The sequence below is a fragment of the Cyprinus carpio genome, chromosome A22 (genome assembly GCF_018340385.1).
Source record: "Cyprinus carpio isolate SPL01 chromosome A22, ASM1834038v1, whole genome shotgun sequence".
Taxonomy (NCBI): Eukaryota; Metazoa; Chordata; class Actinopteri; order Cypriniformes; family Cyprinidae; genus Cyprinus; species Cyprinus carpio.
Window position 1 is genome coordinate 2,947,139 of NC_056593.1, and position 18,833 is coordinate 2,965,971.

Consider the following 18,833-nt stretch of genomic DNA (forward strand, 5'->3'; position numbering starts at 1 on the left):
AGCTCATCACTATGATAGCTAATTTGACACTTTTTTTTTTTTTGATTGTGATCACCGTTTACGTTTGCATTTAAAAGATTGAACAACTTCAATGAACACTGGAAACATATAAAAGAAATCGTTACCTAGCTCCATTCAACACATTTCTACATGAAAGATTCTTTTGTAGCGAGAATCTTGTTCTGCTTTGGAGGCCGTTGGTTCTGAGCAACGTTAAAGGTGCAATATAAAAAATATAATAAATAAATAGCAACATCAATCCAGAAATGAGCAGCCATTCCGATGCACAATAAAGGAGCAAGGCAGATAGGCGTCCATCCAGCATTCAGCTTGTAAAAACACAATATGCAGCCTGCTTAACTGTAAATACTTGCATTGAAATATGTAAAAAACGAGAATGACTGATTATAGCGTATTAGAGATACACTGTCTACATCTACAACAAACCTTGGTACAATCTCTTTCCCAGTTAGCACAGGTACGTCTGCAAGATGTCTGTTTAAAGATCGCTTCATCTGGAAAGCATCTGATAGACTTCTTTAAGATGTCAGTTTTACAAGCATTCTAAATCATAAACATCTTAAAGACATCTTCTAAACGTCTGTTTGACATCTGATAGGAAACGAAAATAGACATACTGCAGATGAGCAAATACTCTAAAAACACGTCTTGCAGATGTAAACGCACATCACATAGATGTCTGTGAGATGTACATGTGCTATCAGGGTTCTCGGTCTTCAAGTACACTAGTGTTTTTTTCTGTAATTCATTTAACTGCCAAAATATTTTTTCCATGAAACAAGATTTGAAGAATCTTTACGCACAATTTCATAAAACGTATTTTGAAGTCTGTGTAAAGGCTTATTTAATTCACCCAAAATAAATAAATTTTTTTATTTAACTGCCTTAGTTTTTTTTTTTTTATTTATGATTTTTTTGGTTGTTAATAGACTTTCAGTGGTGTGACAAACTCAAACACATTTAATATTGCTTTACACAGACTTTTAAGATGGCGTTAGGTTTCTACCATTGGTTTATCAACTATATAGGCCTATAATATTATCAACTTTTTATTATTATTATTTTTTTTTTTTGTTGTTGGTATGTATCGTTTTTTTTGAAACGAAATCTTGTCAAGATCCTTCAAAATTCTCGTTTTTTTTTTCTTTTTTTTTCGATCCACAGAAAAAGTAAGTGCATAAATTTGGAATGACGTGTGCGAGTTAAACGACATATTTCACGTTTGTGGATTACAACTATTGCTTCAACAGTGCAAAAAACTATTTTATAAGAAATTTGTAACTAATTTTAAATTATAAAATGCCTCACTGATTGTTTGACACATTCGATTTAAATAAATTCTGCACTGAAAAATTGTCCCATATCACACAAGTCGCTTTTTAGTCCGTCTGAATTTAGTAATGCAGATAAAGAAAAACATCATACCAAGCCAAAAGACGTCACATTTTATAGAGCAGATGTTTTGAAAAAGCTTGAAAATATTTTGTGCCTTCATAGTCTGTAATGCGATACTTGTTCTACCATGCCGTTTTTTCTGATTGTTTTTTTCGCGATTTTAGGTGTGTGTGTTTTTCTTTTTTTTGTTTCTTGTTTTTTCCGGGTTTTTTTGACGAGCACCTGCCAACCGCTTCCCGCGTCTCCGCCCGCCGCCACGCCATTGGCGCTGTGTTTCTTCTCCTGCATCTCTGATTGGCTGTCGCTGGTTACGTCCAGTGTGGGGTTGTCATGGCAACCGTTCTCCACAAAGTTCAGTTCTTCGCCTCTCGACTTTGGACGCGCCGTAAACCAGAACAGACAAAAAAAGAGGACGAAACAGACGATTAGTAAATGATTTTGAACCCGAAACGGCTTTCAGGGAATGTTGAGGTTAGTAATTAGAATTCGAGTTGGATATGAGCTCTGTTGACAGCATAATTTGTCATTACCACAGAACATCTGGACTCGTAAAGGTTACCTCAGATTTTTTTTTTTTTTAAAGCAAACACCGTATCAAAGACCTACCATGTTTTTTAGTTTGGGTAAACGACGCTGCCAGCAGATATAGATGATTCCAGAAGCAATAATGAGCACGCAAACCGATCCGATGATCACTAGAACCACAAACAGCTTCCCGTAGTCGCTACGGGTCTGACTGGGCCTCGAGTGGCACGTGCTCACGGTCGAATAATTCTGAATTCCGATCTGAATGATTGAATAAAAATAATAATTAAAATATTATAATTATTGTAATAAAAATATTAAATTAAAAATAATAGTATTAAAGGGTTAGTTCACCGAAAAATTAAAATTATGTCATTAATGACTCACCCTCATGTCGTTCCAAACCCGTAAGACCTCCGTTCATCTTCGGAACACATACATTTTCAATGGAGGGACAGAAAGCTCTTGGACTAAATCTAAAATATCTTATACTGTGTTCCGAGGTCTTACGGGTTTGGAACGACATGAGGGTGAGTCATTAATGATATCATTTTCATTGGTGAACTAACCCTTTAATAATAATTCATAGTCATTATTATTAATAATATTAATAAATATTTATTATACATATTGCATAAATGTGTTTATTTTATTATTATTTTCTGCATTTCAGTCATACCTCGTATAGACCTCTTCTGATTTCCCCCAGCATTGACAGGACGTCTTTTGGAGGGATGATTTCTTTACCGAAAAGACATTGTGAAAAGAAAATTAGACTAAAATACTATAGAGTGTTTTTTTTTTTTTCTCTTTTTTTTTTTAAGAAAGTGTGTAAATCTAAAGAACAATTTGGGTCAAAACTTTTTTTTTTTTCATTGTGACATTATTTTAATACCAAGTATACTTACCCCTAAAATTCTCAGTAATGCAATCCACCAAATTATTGTTTTTATTCATTAAATTATTACCTGAACACGTTTAAAGAAAATTATAAAATAAATTACATTCAGTACTACAAATACTACCATATCGTATGAGTACTTTAATAATTTCTAGTAACACGTTATTTTATAGTGTCCTTGTTACACGTTACATGAACTTGCTATAGTAATAAAATAAAGTATACATAAAAACATGCAATAACCCAAAACCAAGCACTAATCCTAACCATACAGTAAGTACATGTTGTTAAATAATATTACTGAGTACTTGAATACAACACTGACACCGTAAAAATAAGTGTAAACTAATTTCTTTATTTTGATAATAAGAATTGAGGGCACAAAACATGACATGAAAATGATGATAAAAATGTCACAAATGCAAAATATCTTAAACGGTACTTAAATGGTTTATTTTCTTCAAGCAAAACATGATTACTCATTTTATTCCTTTGATTTTGCGACCTCAAACAAGCCTTTGACAGGCTTTGTAAGATATTACTTACACCTCTCATTTTAACAATAAACCTCACATTACATGTGACCACAGAGGCCCTGAGTAAGTGTGTGTGTGTGTGTGTGTGTGTTACCCTGCTCGCTGGCTAAGGCCATCAGGAGCTGGTGGTCCTGCTGTGTGGGTTTGCTGAGGAAAATGAGCCAAGAGCCTTGTGGGATGTTCATCTTTCTGGAGAAAGTGTTTTCCAGCATCTCCAGGAGTGTGTCGCCGCTCTCCATACGAAACTCATCCTGTGAGACACACACAAGACACAAACCATCACAAAAACGGTCCTAAAATGGTAAAACTGAGAAATACAGTGGTGTAAAAAAAAAAAAAAACCTTTTTGTGTGTGTGTGGAGGGATATAAAATCCTAAATTAAATATATAATGAAAAAGCACATGAAATGCTGCTATCAATAAATACATACAATAAACTGATAGTGTAAATTTGTACAATATTTATGTAAAAATTAAATATATTATAATAGACAAAACTAAATAATTAAGTACAGCATAAAAAAAGTGTAATGAATAAATAAATATAAAGTAAAATGTGAGCGTAAATAGGGCGTCGGTTGCATTTATGTAAATGAAAAATTACGTGGAATTTGTCAGAAAATACACTGAAATGTAATATAGAGGACAAATTTAAATACATATATAAAATACTTTAAGACATGTAATGTTGCTAATAATAAATACATACAATAAAAATGGGAGTTTAAATGTGCAAATGTATTTATGTCAAAATGAAATATATTTCAATGTAATATAGTGGACAGAATATTTTTTTTTAAATTACACGATGTAATCAATAAATAAAGTGAAAGTAAAATGTGAATATAAATAGGTTTTAAGTGTATTTATGTAAATGAAAAACTACATAGTATTTGTCAGAAAATGCTCCTAGGAATTAATATAAAACAAAATGAAAAAATATAGAAATGATATATGCACCATGCAATGTCGCAAACAATAAATAAATTAACAGGGAGAATAAATGTTCACAAATATTTACAAATCTTAATGCAACATAGTGGACCAAAAATAATAAATCCATCATAAAATGGTGTCGCCAATAAATAAAAATACATTAAAATGTGAGCATAAATTAGACCTAAGTTGTATTTATGTAAAAAAAAAAAAAAAAACCATGACATGAAAAAATACACCTTGAAATGTAATATAGCAAGCAAAATCAAATACATATATAATCATATAATTATATATGCTTTAATGCATCATGAATACATAAATGCAATAAAATGGTAATATAAATGCACAAAATTTATGTAGAAATGAAATACATGTAAATGTAACAGTGGACAGTATGAAAAAGATAAATACATAATGAAATAGTGTAATAAATAAAAATTGAATAAAATATGAACATACTGTACATTAGATGTAGATTGTATTTATATAAAAGAGAATTAACATGGACTTGAAATGTAATAAATCTATGATGATCTATGATGACAGAGAACCAGTGACCCTCCTAAAAAACAGGTCTGCTCTGTCTGTTACTGAGACGTCGTGTCTAAGATGTTTCTCCAGCTTACGTCTGCACCCAAGAGGCTCAGTAACAGACGTCCTCTGAACAGAAATCAGACTCAGTTTCCCAGCGCTGAGTCATTCAGACGGAGTCTCCGAGCTCTCGTCCAGCGGGCTGGATTGGTTTCTGATCAGTGCCTCTGCAGGCATTGGGTTCAAAGCAGGGCTCCATCGCAGGAGATTTGGCAGTTTAGCGCGCAGCTGTCGGAGCACCGGCGGGGGGAAAGTTCTCCGTGATCGTGCTGCAATTACGTGGCACTGGAGTGTTACCGTGGCAACAGACAACCGGCTTCTTCTACGCCGGCGAGAACATATATGTGCCAATGAAACATCACAGAGTCGCTTTAGACAGCAGTAAGATAAAACAGAGAACTGAAGCTGAAGTCTCGGAGGTTTCTTCTGAGCGGAAGACATGTCTCCTCTCAACAGTGTCTCAAACTGCAGTGATTTGAGTCAAAGACAGTGCTGTTATCGTTGAATAAAACTAAAAATACAAAAAAATAGACCTACCTTAATTGAAATGAATTGCATTAAAAAACAAGATATTAAGAATTCATTCCCACGACTGATTAATTACGACTGAATTAATTTCCACTTCTGATTAATTTATTAGTTTCCTAAATTTAGTAAGTCACAGCCACATTGTACTAATTTGTTCCCTCATTTTAGTTAAATCATGGCTTAAGTGAAATGATGGAACGAATAAGTACAACATGACCACGATTTGCTGAAAAGAGAGAACAAATAGATAAAACGTGGACATTAATTAGTAAGTCGAGGAAACAAATTGTTAATTCATGGGCACAATATTTATTTCATTTTTTTTAACTGCATGTAATGTGTGGGACTCTATTTTCAGTTTGTTGCGAAAGCGGATTAAAATTTTTGTTTAAAGTTGAAGTACTAAAATTACTAAAAGTTAGATAAAAACTACTTAGACAAAGAAAACTAATAAAAATGACTAAAACAACATAATTGCTATAAATTAAACTAAAATGAAATGTAATGATACTAAAATAACACTGGTCTGATATCTCAAAATGAACATTTCTCATCAAATTGTCACAGATCAAATGATCTGTTTATGATCTTTACTCATATATGCCAATTATTACACCAAAATGAATGGGACTATCAAGCTCCAAAAATTACAGAAAACTACCACAAAACCATCGTAAAAGTTGCCAGCCAATATGACTTGTGCACTATATTTTAAATCTAAAGAAGCCATACGATTTCTTTGTGTGAAGAACAGACACTGCAGTGAATGGGTGCCGTCAGAATTAGAGTCCAAACAGCTGATAAAAACATCACAATAATCCACAAGTAATCCACACCACTCCAGTCCATCAGTTAACACCTTGAGAAGACAAAAGCTAAGAAACATCCATAAATAAGACATTTTAATTACTCTGTCCATAATATTGCTTTCTCCAGTGAAACAGTTTGTCTGAATCAAGAAAGAAATATGCACAGATCAAGCAACGTTTATAAGTGAACTAATAAGTGAATGGACTTTTTCTTACTGAAGGAAGCGTAATTATGGATTATCATATTTTGGCCAGAAGCAAAAGTTTGAAGTTAAAATTAGTTTCATACAATTGCACATCTATATGCTTCTCAAGATGTTAACTGATGGACTGGACTGGTGTGGATTACTTGTGGATTATTGTGATGTTTTTATCAGCTGTTTGGACCCTCATTCTGACGGCACCCATTCACTGCAGAGCATCCATTGATGATCGTGATGGGAAAACTGATTTTTTTGTAGAAAATGCCAAGTGGTTTGCATATGGAAGAACAATGTGTGGCTGGGTTAAGGTTAGCTAGAGAGTTCTGGGTTGGGTTTTGTAAAAAAACAAAAAAACAAAATGGCACTTACACAATCAACGTTTTCTGTCATGTTGAGTATAACGTAGCCCTTTCCTGCGAGATTGCTCCAGTCGACGCAAATAACCTGCAAAGAGTGAAACACAAGGAGGGGGTTTAGCAGTCGAAGGATCGCAGTGAATTGTTGTGGTTTAACCAAAACGCTGGCTGACAACCTGCCGCGCTGCCTGGAGAATAAATCTAAAAACACATTACTCTTCCAACACAGTCAGATAAAATCAATCAACTGTGAAATCATTTCCACAAAGACACAACACGTTTCATCCAAACAAACAACTGAGAATTTTATTGCAAGAGCCACCTGTAGATGGTTTTAAAAGTTTTTGAAATTCGGAGGGTGACATAATATATAGACAATAGATGAAAATCAGAAATATTGATTTGGCACTTACTGAAATAAATATGTTTAAGATGAAGTACTAAAATAAAATAAACTGAAATAAAAATAAATTAAATCTAAATAATAAATATTTAATATAAAAAAAATAACAAAAATGACAAAAGAACACAACAAAAAAATACTAAAACTTGAGCTAAAATAAAAACTGAAAATATAAAAATAAAAGCTAATCCAAAATATGAATAAATACTATAACAGCACTGATTCTTTCAAGCCATTTCTTCTAATTAATATATATTTATACATCATTTCATATCATAATATATTTTACTATTTGTCATATATTTATAATTAGACATAATAATAATAGTAAGACATTTTTAATAATTTTAATATAATAATAATAGTATATATATTTATTCTTTTTCATTATTTAAATGTTATATAATATACATGTATACAATAAAGATGCTTTATATATTCACATATAAATATATTTAAAATAAAAAATATATTTCATTCAATAATTAACTTTTTTTTTTTATTTTTGAGCAGAGAGTATCTGAACTACAGTTGAATTCTGAATACTTTGAACATTTAATGCAAGAAGGAATATATTATTGCATATACTATTGTATTATATATTATTACAGAGCTCGATTAATTTATTTTCTGCCATTGAGTACCTGCTCGGCCTCCTGGGACAGCTCTGAGTCATGAAGCTCCGTTTCGGCGAGATATTCGGTGCCGCCGTGACGAAGCTCCGCCCCCTCCTCATCCTCCGTTGTGGTGAGCAGCGCCCCCTGCCAGGAGGTTTCGGTGAAGACCACGGGTGGCAGGTCTGAAGTGGGGGAGGATGAGGGTCTGGTTGTGAGCGGCGTGAGGTACCGCCATTTGTCCTCTTCCTCCTCATCGAGTGCGGTGGGGAAAACTGCCAACTCTTCCTCATCCTCCTCTTCCTCAGAATCATCCTGGTGTGGTTTGTCAGGCTGCAGGGGCTCCCGGCTGGGCAGGGGGCCGATTTCAGGAGCCGTGGGCGCTTGTGTTACCTCACGGCCCCTCTCGTCATCAAACGGGTCGTTGGACGTCAGACGCCTGTCAGGCACAGCTGTGGCCTCTGGCTGGTTCTGACTTGCGAGTCCAACGAGGCGGGGCGTGGCAGTGGAGTGGGCGTGGCCTTCAGCACCAGCGATTGCCGGCTCCGGGGAGGGGTGCAGTGAGAAGCCACTCGATTCTGAATCACGCTCCCACCTCTCCGGGTCCACAGACTCAGTCGTAGGGTTGAGCAATGAGGAAGAGAGGTTCGTCACAATGGGCTTTTGGCTCAGAGAAAGTGGTGAAGATGGTGGTTCTGGGGATGAATGGCTGTATTCTGTGATGAAATAAAGCAAGAAAAGTTGTAAACATTTCAGAGACATAGAGTACACATATTCTAAACTTAATTGTGGTAAACTGTACTTAACTATTCTAAAGTATGTTTATACTTAGCTATAACTGTATAGTTGGTATTTGTAGTTGGTTTTTGGTAGTATTGGGTTTTAGAGACCAACTGATACTGATAATACTGACTTTATATGATTGATACAATACCGATTATTTTAAAAATTAAGTGTCTGAGAGCCAATAATTATTTCTTTATTAATGCTGTTAGACTACACCAGGGTTATTATAATTAACTAAAACTAAAAACATTTGTTACTTGGAATTTTTTTTTTACAAAAACGTTTTTCAGTTAGTGAGATTTACTATTTAACTAAATATAACATCTGAAACCACTAAATCTAAAACTGAAATAGAATTTATAAAAATCTAGCAATTTAAGACAAAAACTAATGGAAAATTTTAAATTAATAAATTAATAAACAAAACAACCCAATTTTTAAAAACTTTTGCTAACATTTAATTGAAAGTATAAAAATAAAACGATTTCAAAATATTATTAAAAACTAAAATAGTGCATTAATGAAACAAACAACACTGGACTACACCAATAAAATCATTATATACATTACAGATATTTAACAATATGATATATTATAATAATGAACTATATTAAAATATTTGATATATTAAATTTTATTTATGCCATTATATTGAAGCAAAGTTGTGATATAAATAGTCATAAACTTATTTTCATCTTTCTTTGGGGCTACATCTAAACATAGCTTAACATTGTCTTTAGAGACACACTACTTATCGGTAGACTTAATATTATTAAACAACCGATAACCTAAGTTTAAAAGAGTGAATATCGGCCATCTCAAGTGGGATACCGAAAAGTCAAAGTTGCCAAAGTCTTGTATAATATAGCAAAGCATAAAGTATACTAAATCATATTAAAAGCATGTTATATTATTGCATAGCCTTGTAAACATTTAGTTTGTTGAGTTTTACATGATACAGTAGTTCATTGATATACAGCAATCAAGTACATGATTACAAAACACTGATTAAGAAAATGCTGTGTTCATTGTATAGTATAGAAGGATGTGGTATAGAAAGATCTGACGGGAGCATGCTGTCTTATTCATCTTTAGTTTCTTGAGTACAGCAGATTGGAGCAGCTGCACTGCAGCACTGCACCTGCGTCTGGCACAACACATACATCAGGGACCCAAGAGCTCTCAAACGCAGCCTGATTATTCATGAGACACACACACTGCCACACTGAAGTGCTGTAATGAGGAGAGCTATTGTCTAGAGTCAGCAGGAGAGAGACAATATATCTATATTTTATCAAGAAAATTATCATAACTGGATGTAATAAAAAAAGCAGCGTACCAGAGACTGTGTGGCAAGCTTTGGCACACTCCTCCAGTGACACGAAGTTATTGCGATTCTCTCTGCAGCCCCCAAATATGAAGTTTTCACACTTTTTAGTGATGGGGTTAAAGTGCCAGCGAGGGATCGCCCCACGACAAGGTCCCATCTTCTTGGGCATCAGACAGCGCTCTGAGAGCAAAAACAAACAGATACATCTACTACTTCTGAAAGCATCTTTTAGAGAACAATAACACAACTGCAAATTTGACAGCAACAGAGTCAGTGTTTCTCGACATCGCCTAAGATCCAGTGGAATCATTCCTCCCTCCGTTCAATTACTGAACTGCTACTGGCTTGGGATGAAAAGCATCAGGTAACTGGAGGTCTTCACACTAATTAAAGGGACAAGACTCTTGAGGACTCAAAACTCCAGTGAGAGTAGAAAAAAAGAGCACTAGACATACATAGGAAACAATAGATAGATAGAACAACAGAAATAGACAGACGTCTAGATGAAAATCTGGATAGATACATAGACAGCAATAGATAGATAGAACAACAGACAGAACGATAGATGGATGGAAGCAATAGCAGACAAAACGATAGATAGATAAAAAGATAGATAAAAAGATAGAAATGAAGGATGGATGGATGGTTGGAAGATCAGATAGAATGAAGGAAAGAATGTAGGTTGGTAAGATGGTACAACAAAATGAATGATAGATAGAACAACAGACAGAACGATAGAACAACACAGAACGACAGATAGATAAATAGAACAACAGACAGAACGATAGATAGATAAGACTGACAGCTACATAAAAATCTAGACATATACAAACAACAATAAATAGATAGATAGAACAACAGAAATAGATAGAATAGACTAGTCTAGTTTAGATGATATGTCTGGAAGGTTAAAAGGAAGGAATTGGTAATAAAACAGAAGGAAGGATGGTAGAAAAAGATATGGAACAACAGACAGATTGATGGATAGAACAGCAGACAGAACGAAAGGTGATAGATAGATAGATAGATAGGTAGGTAGATAGATAGATAGATAGATAGATAAAGACAAACGTCTACATAAAAATCTAGATATACATAGACAACAATAAATAGAAAGACAGATATAACAACAGAAATAGATGAAAGATGAAAATCTGGACAGATACATAGACAGCAATAGATAGACAGAACAACAGACAGAACGATAGATGGATAGAACAACAGACAGAATGATAGATAGATAGAACAACAGACAGACTGACGGATGGACAGATAGATAGGACAACAGAGAATGATAGATAGATGGATGGATAGAACAACAGACAGAACTATAGATAGACAGAATAACAGACAGAATGATAGATAGATGGATGGATAGAACAACAGACAGAACGATAGATAGATAGAAAAATGGTAGGACCGACGGATGGAAGGTTGGATGATAGGAAGGGATGATAGAAGACAGAAAGATAGACAGACATAAAGTAACTAGATACAGGATGGTAAAAATGACAGACCGACGGATGGACAGATAGAACAACAGACAGAATGATAGATAGAACAACAGACAGAACGATAGATACAACAACAGACAGAATGATACAGAACGATAGAACAACAGACAGAATGATAGATAGATAGAACAGACAGAATGATAGATAGATGAATGGATAGAATAGCAGACAGAACGATAGATAGATAGAACAACAGACAGAACAATAAATAGACAGATAGATAGATAGATAGAACAACAGACAGAATGATAGATAGAACGATAGACTGAGCAAAAGTCTCTGTCTATTTCCTAAACAGATAAACGCTGATTTTGAGGAGGTACAGGCACAGAGCCAGGAGAGAACACCACACCTGGAAGTGTCTTCACACACACACACACACACACACACACACACACACACACACACACACACACACACACACACACACACACACACACACAAGCTCTCAGTCATAGTTGTGTCCACCTGTCTCTCCATATGGCTGATCAGTTGAGTCTGTCTGCATGTGTGTTACTTCCTCAGCAGCGGTTGAGTGTGATGGGCTCTCGTGTTCACGCTCAGATTTACCGCTGTGCGCACAAATCCACTCATCTTCCATATGTGCTTGTGTAAAACAATTGACCAAACATTTTCAAGTTTGTCAAGTTCTAAAGCTAAAGATAGTTGTGTTGTTGTCTTCAGGTCCATTCAGTGCACCCACAGAGACCAACTATTAACCCAAAAATGTTTCATAAGAAAACATAAGTGTGAGTGAGTTACGTGCCAAAGTTTAATACGTAGGATTATGGGTTTGTTCAAATCAATAATATGAGAAATTATAACAGTAATGTCTCAGTTAGCATACAGCATGAGTGTGTCAGATATCCACCAGAGAAAATTAAAAAAATTCACACTCCTCATGGCAGAAAATGATTGGATAGCTCAGTCCTTCTCTCTGTCTCATATGCACACACCGGAAACAGGCCACTGCGCTTAGCGAGCTAGCAGGTGAACTAAAAATAATACTGTTTTCAGGCACATTAATTCCCAGGCGTTGTGTAGAAAATGGGTATATTTTCTCTACTCACTGCTGCCAAACACCTCCACGACCGCAAGGTGGACTGAAGAAACATCAATGGAATTGTTAAAGCCGACAAAACTCTAATCAACAAAAATAAGGTAAACATCAGGAGGGAACCGCAGGTGTCGAGGAAATGACGCATGATAACGAGTCCTAAACGCTGTTGTTCACACCACTTTACACCTCTAACTGCCTCTCATTTTTGTGAGTTGAAATAACTGTCTAGAGGCTGAGTCATACAGAGATACTGACTTAATATGAATCTGTCGTCATTCAGTGCCTTTTATAATTTTATATGTTTTTAATATAATTTTCGAACATAAATATGCAACCAAATTTCAATAGGAAATTAATCGAGTAAATTGATTGTTGAAGCACTTGACCCAATTTCAAATGTAATATTGCAACCAAATTTTGCTCATAATCAAGTCAAATCATTGTCAGAGCGAATACTGTATTAACACCCCTAGCTGACAAATGATAGATACTTGACCTATTTTCAGCTGTAAATATGCAACCAAATTTCGTTCATAAATGAACTAAGTCATATAGTCGTCAGAGCGAGAATATTAACCCCCCTAGGTGACAAAAGTCAAGTACTTGACCCATTTCTGATCGTAAACAAGCAACCAAATTTTGTTTGCAATTTTTTAATCGATTAAATCGATTAGTTGTTTCAGCTCTACCTCTACTTGACAAATGAGATTCATGACGTCAAATGAAAAAGTCTTTATGCCTTTGAAAGTTTACATACACAAACTTGATGACTTTGGAGTAACATGCATGAATCATGTGTTGACTTACTGCTTCTACTCACCATTCACGGCACTTAGGTCAATACCGCTGTCTTTGGTCTTGATTTGAGTGCTCTTGCCATCCTCGCTGTCTTCGCTGAAGAACCCAGAGCTCTCCTGAGAACTCTCCATGAAGCCAGGCCTGCGATCCCTCGAGACCTCATCGTGTTCCTTAAAGCCTACGTGAACATCCAGAACTGGACCAGCTCTCAGAACCTCGGCACACACCAGAACCAGGAGAACTGAACCAAAAGGAAAGGAAAAGAGATTTAAAAAGCTCACTTTTTGAACTCGGGCTCATTGAATACACAGATCAAAATCAGCACTAATGAACCAAACCAACTCTTTTACCGCAAATTAATTATTCTTAATAGCTTCAACAGTGACAGATGGTTTCAAGGATGTATAGATCCATCAAACACTGACTGGAGACATCTTGAGTCCTGATGGACTTCAACCACAGATGGCTCCTTATCGTGGCGGCTTAGTACTCTCAAAGCACCCGGTCTTATCTTTCCTTGCCCTACCAGGTCACCACAGGATTAGCGCTGTTTTTAACACTGGACAGCCAGAAAAGGTGACAACTGGGGGGAAATCTGCATCTGCCCTTCTGATTGAGCCTAGTTGGAGTTTCAAAGCCAATTACACAGTTCTCTAATTCTGACATGGCTTTAGTTTTTATTCATGGATCAGTTTAATGAAATATATTCTCTAGCGAGGCTTGGTTTAATTAGGGAGACCAGCAGGCATACGTCTCTGCGACTCTGATATTATATCTAGCAAGTGTGTGATTGTGTGGTAATTAACAGGATGTAAAAACCGGGCACTTCCTGCTCCAATTTATGAATTGATCAACTTTGCTTTCTGGAAACATTCCAGTGGTTTTACAGACACGGTACAGCCAGTGAACTCAAGACATGCAATGCTGCAGAAACTTCCAAAATGGGATATTGCTGGAGAGTATAATACCAAATAACCAAATGACATTTACTCAGAAATTCTACATTCTATTCAAGTTTGAATTCTGCATTCGGAAGTCTGAATATATCTCGCGTTCAACATGAAAAAATGCAAAAAAATATGTCACTTGAAGATAAAAAAAATCAACACTTGTACACCTAGTAAGAGCTAGCATACAATTCTCCACAATTTGGACATTATATAACTTCTTTGTTGCCATGGGATTTTCTTATTTGCATTCAAAAATGGTGCAAAAAAATTTTTTTTTTGCCATGGGATTTTCTTATTTGCATTCAAAAATGGTGCAAAAAAAATGCGTTCGGCTTAATGTCAATGATGCCGAACGCCATTGGTTCTTGAATTATGACAAATCTAAATGGTATTTTAGTGCCAAGATTAGCAGTGAATAATTACTGATCTTAATGCAAAACTATCAGGACGACTTCAAAAGACTTGGAATACAATGCACAAGTCATATGGACTTTCATCATGCCTTTGTTGTCATTTTTGGAGCTTCACAATCCCTACATGGTCACTGGTCAACAATGGTCATCTTAGATTACAACAAAAAGACTAATTACAGAATTTAAATTTTGGGGCTTTTCCTCCAACTTTATATGCTTCCTAAACATGTACCACTGAATAAACCAGCCCAAAAGTGATGTAACAAACACACAGTCGCCTCTATCTCAGTGATGTGTGTCCTTAGAAACCGCCAACGTCCCACTCCAGTGGATCACATTTATTATGGATGATGCAATCAAATTGTGCCTCAGTAGACTCCAGTTTCTGCAAGGCTACTTCTGACCTCGGTTAAACAGCGAATAAAGAATGTGAATTTGCTGACGGCTGAACCCAAACACATCTATCTCTGAGGAACGCTCCTTGGCCTTGTGCCACAGAGATGCTCTCAAAGTTTGGACACACGTTAGATGGTACATTAATCATAAAACCTAATGAAACTCACAAAGATGAATCATTTGCACATAAACTTGGAAGGACAATAGAAGAACTTTAACAACTGCAGAGAGACACATCTTGCTAAAAATATTTGTAAGAAGAACTTAAAAAAAATCTCCCTTTACTTGGTTCTCTGAATTAATAAAAGTCTACTTATTTATGCTTATCATTTAATATTTAGTGTGTTTTCTAAGACAAATAATATTCCTTTAAAAATATTTCCAACTTCGAGATGAAAATACAGGATATTTGGTAATTTAAGTTCTTATTTCAGGAAGTTTTGATGTATACAGAAAATAAATCAATCGATCAACAAAAACAGTCAATAACCTGTCTACATTGTGTCACTCCAAATAAATAAAAAAGTAATAAATATGACATGTTCTTGACATCTTTTAAACACTGTGGTTTCATATCATGTCCAGCGCCCACCTGTTTCTGTCTGACTGATTTCAGATGTCTTAGAATAGTGCACATTCATCCATTCAGACACAACCCTTTGCCATCTGAAACGAACACAGATCCGTCACATAGCAGCTATTGTACTAAATATATGAGCAGTTCAGCCAGCGCCAGTATCAGACTCTCTGAAAGAGACGAGGAGCCTGAACACAGAATACAGTGATTCATAAATCATCAAACCCGACAAAGCTTGGCCCGATTTGAAGTGTGAGCCACCTGGACTTCAGCAACACACTGTGAATACATACAGCTGCCAATTATTTCTCCATCTAAAATCCTCTCCGTCTCTTTTCCTTACCTCTCTGAGTAAAAGCCACGTCTTATACGAGCAGCTCAAGTCAAGACGACCTCAGCGGCGAGATAAATACTGGTGTCACCTGACCTGAATGGGTTTCTGGGCTGTGCTTACATTGCAGCAGTGCCTGTGGGTGTAGGTGGCACTGAGCATTACGAGACAGATTTAAAGTCTAAGACTGGCAGCTGCAGGTCTGCAGTGCCTGATATTGCTAACGATGGAATGAGTTGTACCACAGTACTGAATGATTACCATGTACCATGGTATTTCTAGTGGTACAATGTCCAATTAAAGATGCTATCTATAAACAAGACTGTACTGTAACTATAACCTAAATTAAATGGCAATACAGTACTTTGACCAAGCCATCAAATGTTTTCAATATTGTATGCCAACGTACTTCAAAAAATACCATTGTGTAAGTTCTAAAAACATTGTATTACTAAAGCAATACCACAAAAACATGGAAATACTTTGATTTATATTATAGCATTAGGCGATTACTCCAAGGAAATACTATGGTATCTACAGTGATATCGTAATAATAACCTAAATTAAATGGCAATACAGCACTTTGACCATGGTACGCTAAAGCACTTAAATAATACCATGGGATAAGTTAAAAAAAACCATGGTAATCTCACAAAAACTGTGAATATATCAAAAATACTTTTATATAACATATGTATATATCATAACATTGAGTCTTTACCATGGTAGCTATATAATACACCAAGGTATGCCATGATATAAATTCAAAAAGCGTTATACTACCAGAAGTAATACCACAAAAATAGGGTGATATTTTGATATACATCATGGTATTGTGTGATTACCATGGTATTTACATGGTACTCCAAATAAACAGCAAAAAAAAAAAAAAAAAAAATAAAAAAATTAACCATGTATTTTTTATTGTGTGTGTATGCTTTTTTTTTTTGGTATATTGATTACCATTTGTATAACCACATTTTTACTACAAATATAATGGTTAAACTATGGTTAGTGTAGTTAGTGTGGTTAGTGTAGCAAAACCATGGTTAATTTGATGTTTCCATGGATTTTCATTAAGGGACAGTAACTATAAACTAAATATTAATACAGTATTTTGCATATACCGTGGCATCAGTAGTTCAATATACAAATCTCCAATGTACTTTTAAAGAATATCATAGTGTAAGTTCAAAAAACAATGTATTACCATAGTAATACCACAAAAACTGGGTAATATTTTGACATATATTATGGTATTTTTGAGTGACTACCATGCTAAAAACATGGTAGCATGTCCAAAAATACCACAGTACTGTATGTATGTGTGTATATATACGGCAGCAAATGGTAGCCTTTTCATAACAATATCATGGTACTGTAATTTCCATGGCATTTACACGCCACTCCAATGTACTTCAGAAAAATACTAAGCTATTTACATGGTATTTTTACAAAATACTGAAAGAGGATGAATGAAGAATCAAATGCCAGTTGATTTCAGAGTGAAATGAGGTGCTGAACAGAGACTTAAAGAGACTTAAGCCTGAATCTGTGCTTCCCATTAGACTGAACAAACCTGACCTGTCATTGTTGTGTCTGGACATCGGTCTGTCTGGAGCGGCTTTTGACCAGCACAATCTGTCAGCCGTGGCCTCATGGGCATGACAAGCCATCACACACACGGCGTGCCAAACACAATCAGCGTCCACAACAGCTGCGAGATGTTCTTTTCTCAGTTACATGATGAATCATGCTGACAGGACCTGAATACATCAGCTCGGTCTCCAGATAGAGAGGAAAAAGGGGCGTGTGCCACAATCCGCTTGATCAATAACACAAATATCTAAATGATTTCAATGACTGGACACTTCCTGCTGGGGATGAGGACAAGCAAAGCACATCAACAAATCATAAATGATCATCTTGGAAAATGCATTATTTTTTTTTTCTCCACTTATGGCAACAATGAGAAGTGTTGATGATGCACATTGGTTTCAGACACAATATAAATCAAACCTTGTGATTACTGTACCAGCTTACAAAACTAGTATTCTGACATTTATCAGTGATTAAATAATCGGTTGATTTTTTTTACCACATATTAACATTACAGTAGGCTATATATACATATTTTTAATGCATACATTTTCATATAAAATAGATTAGTATAATAATAATACTTAGCAATAATAATACAATGCATTGATATTTTTATTAAAACAACATGTTGTAATATATTTACATATGCATTCATACAACCCAAAAAAAAAAATACTGAACTCACCAAACATCATGCACTGGACAGACGCGACTGACATCTCTGCAGCTTTAAATGATCGCGGTGAGAAATAATCGCGTCAGTGCTTCAGTTCTTTCGCATGTGCATCATATATGACTTACTGACCTCAGTGTGCGCTAGACGAGACGCACTAACACCAATTAATCATCGGAACTGAGTCGAAGCGTGATGTGACTGAGAGGTAAACTAGACGGCAGGTTTGTCTGCTGCTCTTCTTGCAGTCAATGGATTTGCAGAGATATATTATTTTGGAGGGTTTGATTCCTGGCGCAGTGACTGCAGGCGAGCCGCTGCAGCGAAGCAGGGTCCTAAACCCCGCCGAGCTTCATGCTTCAGCTAAAGCACAGCGATGGAATCCTGACATCGACCAATCAAACGCGCCGATTGTGATTAACCACGCCCATTCCACACAGCGCATAAACAAGATTGTAGTGAAGTACACAGTTTAGCTATGTCAAAATAAAGTTAACCCTTTTTCACTTTTTTTTAGTTTTTAAATTAGCTTTCGGTAGTTTCGCGAGCTTGTTTCTGCAAACAAAATAAACGGAACAGCAA

General features: G+C 35.6%; 1 protein-coding gene across 1 annotated transcript; it reads right to left on the bottom strand.

Annotated features, from left to right (window-relative positions):
- Positions 1 to 1,108: 1,108 nt before the first annotated feature.
- Positions 1,109 to 18,694, bottom strand: LOC109073215 (podocalyxin-like protein 2). The gene is given in 10 exon segments (XM_042711684.1): positions 1,109 to 1,628; positions 1,630 to 1,788; positions 2,023 to 2,202; positions 2,621 to 2,682; positions 3,473 to 3,629; positions 6,818 to 6,892; positions 7,852 to 8,537; positions 9,947 to 10,117; positions 13,332 to 13,550; positions 18,264 to 18,694. Coding segments are annotated over 10 exon segments (1,833 nt in total). The 5' UTR covers positions 18,298 to 18,694; the 3' UTR covers positions 1,109 to 1,538.
- Between the last annotated feature and the right edge of the window lie 139 nt (positions 18,695 to 18,833).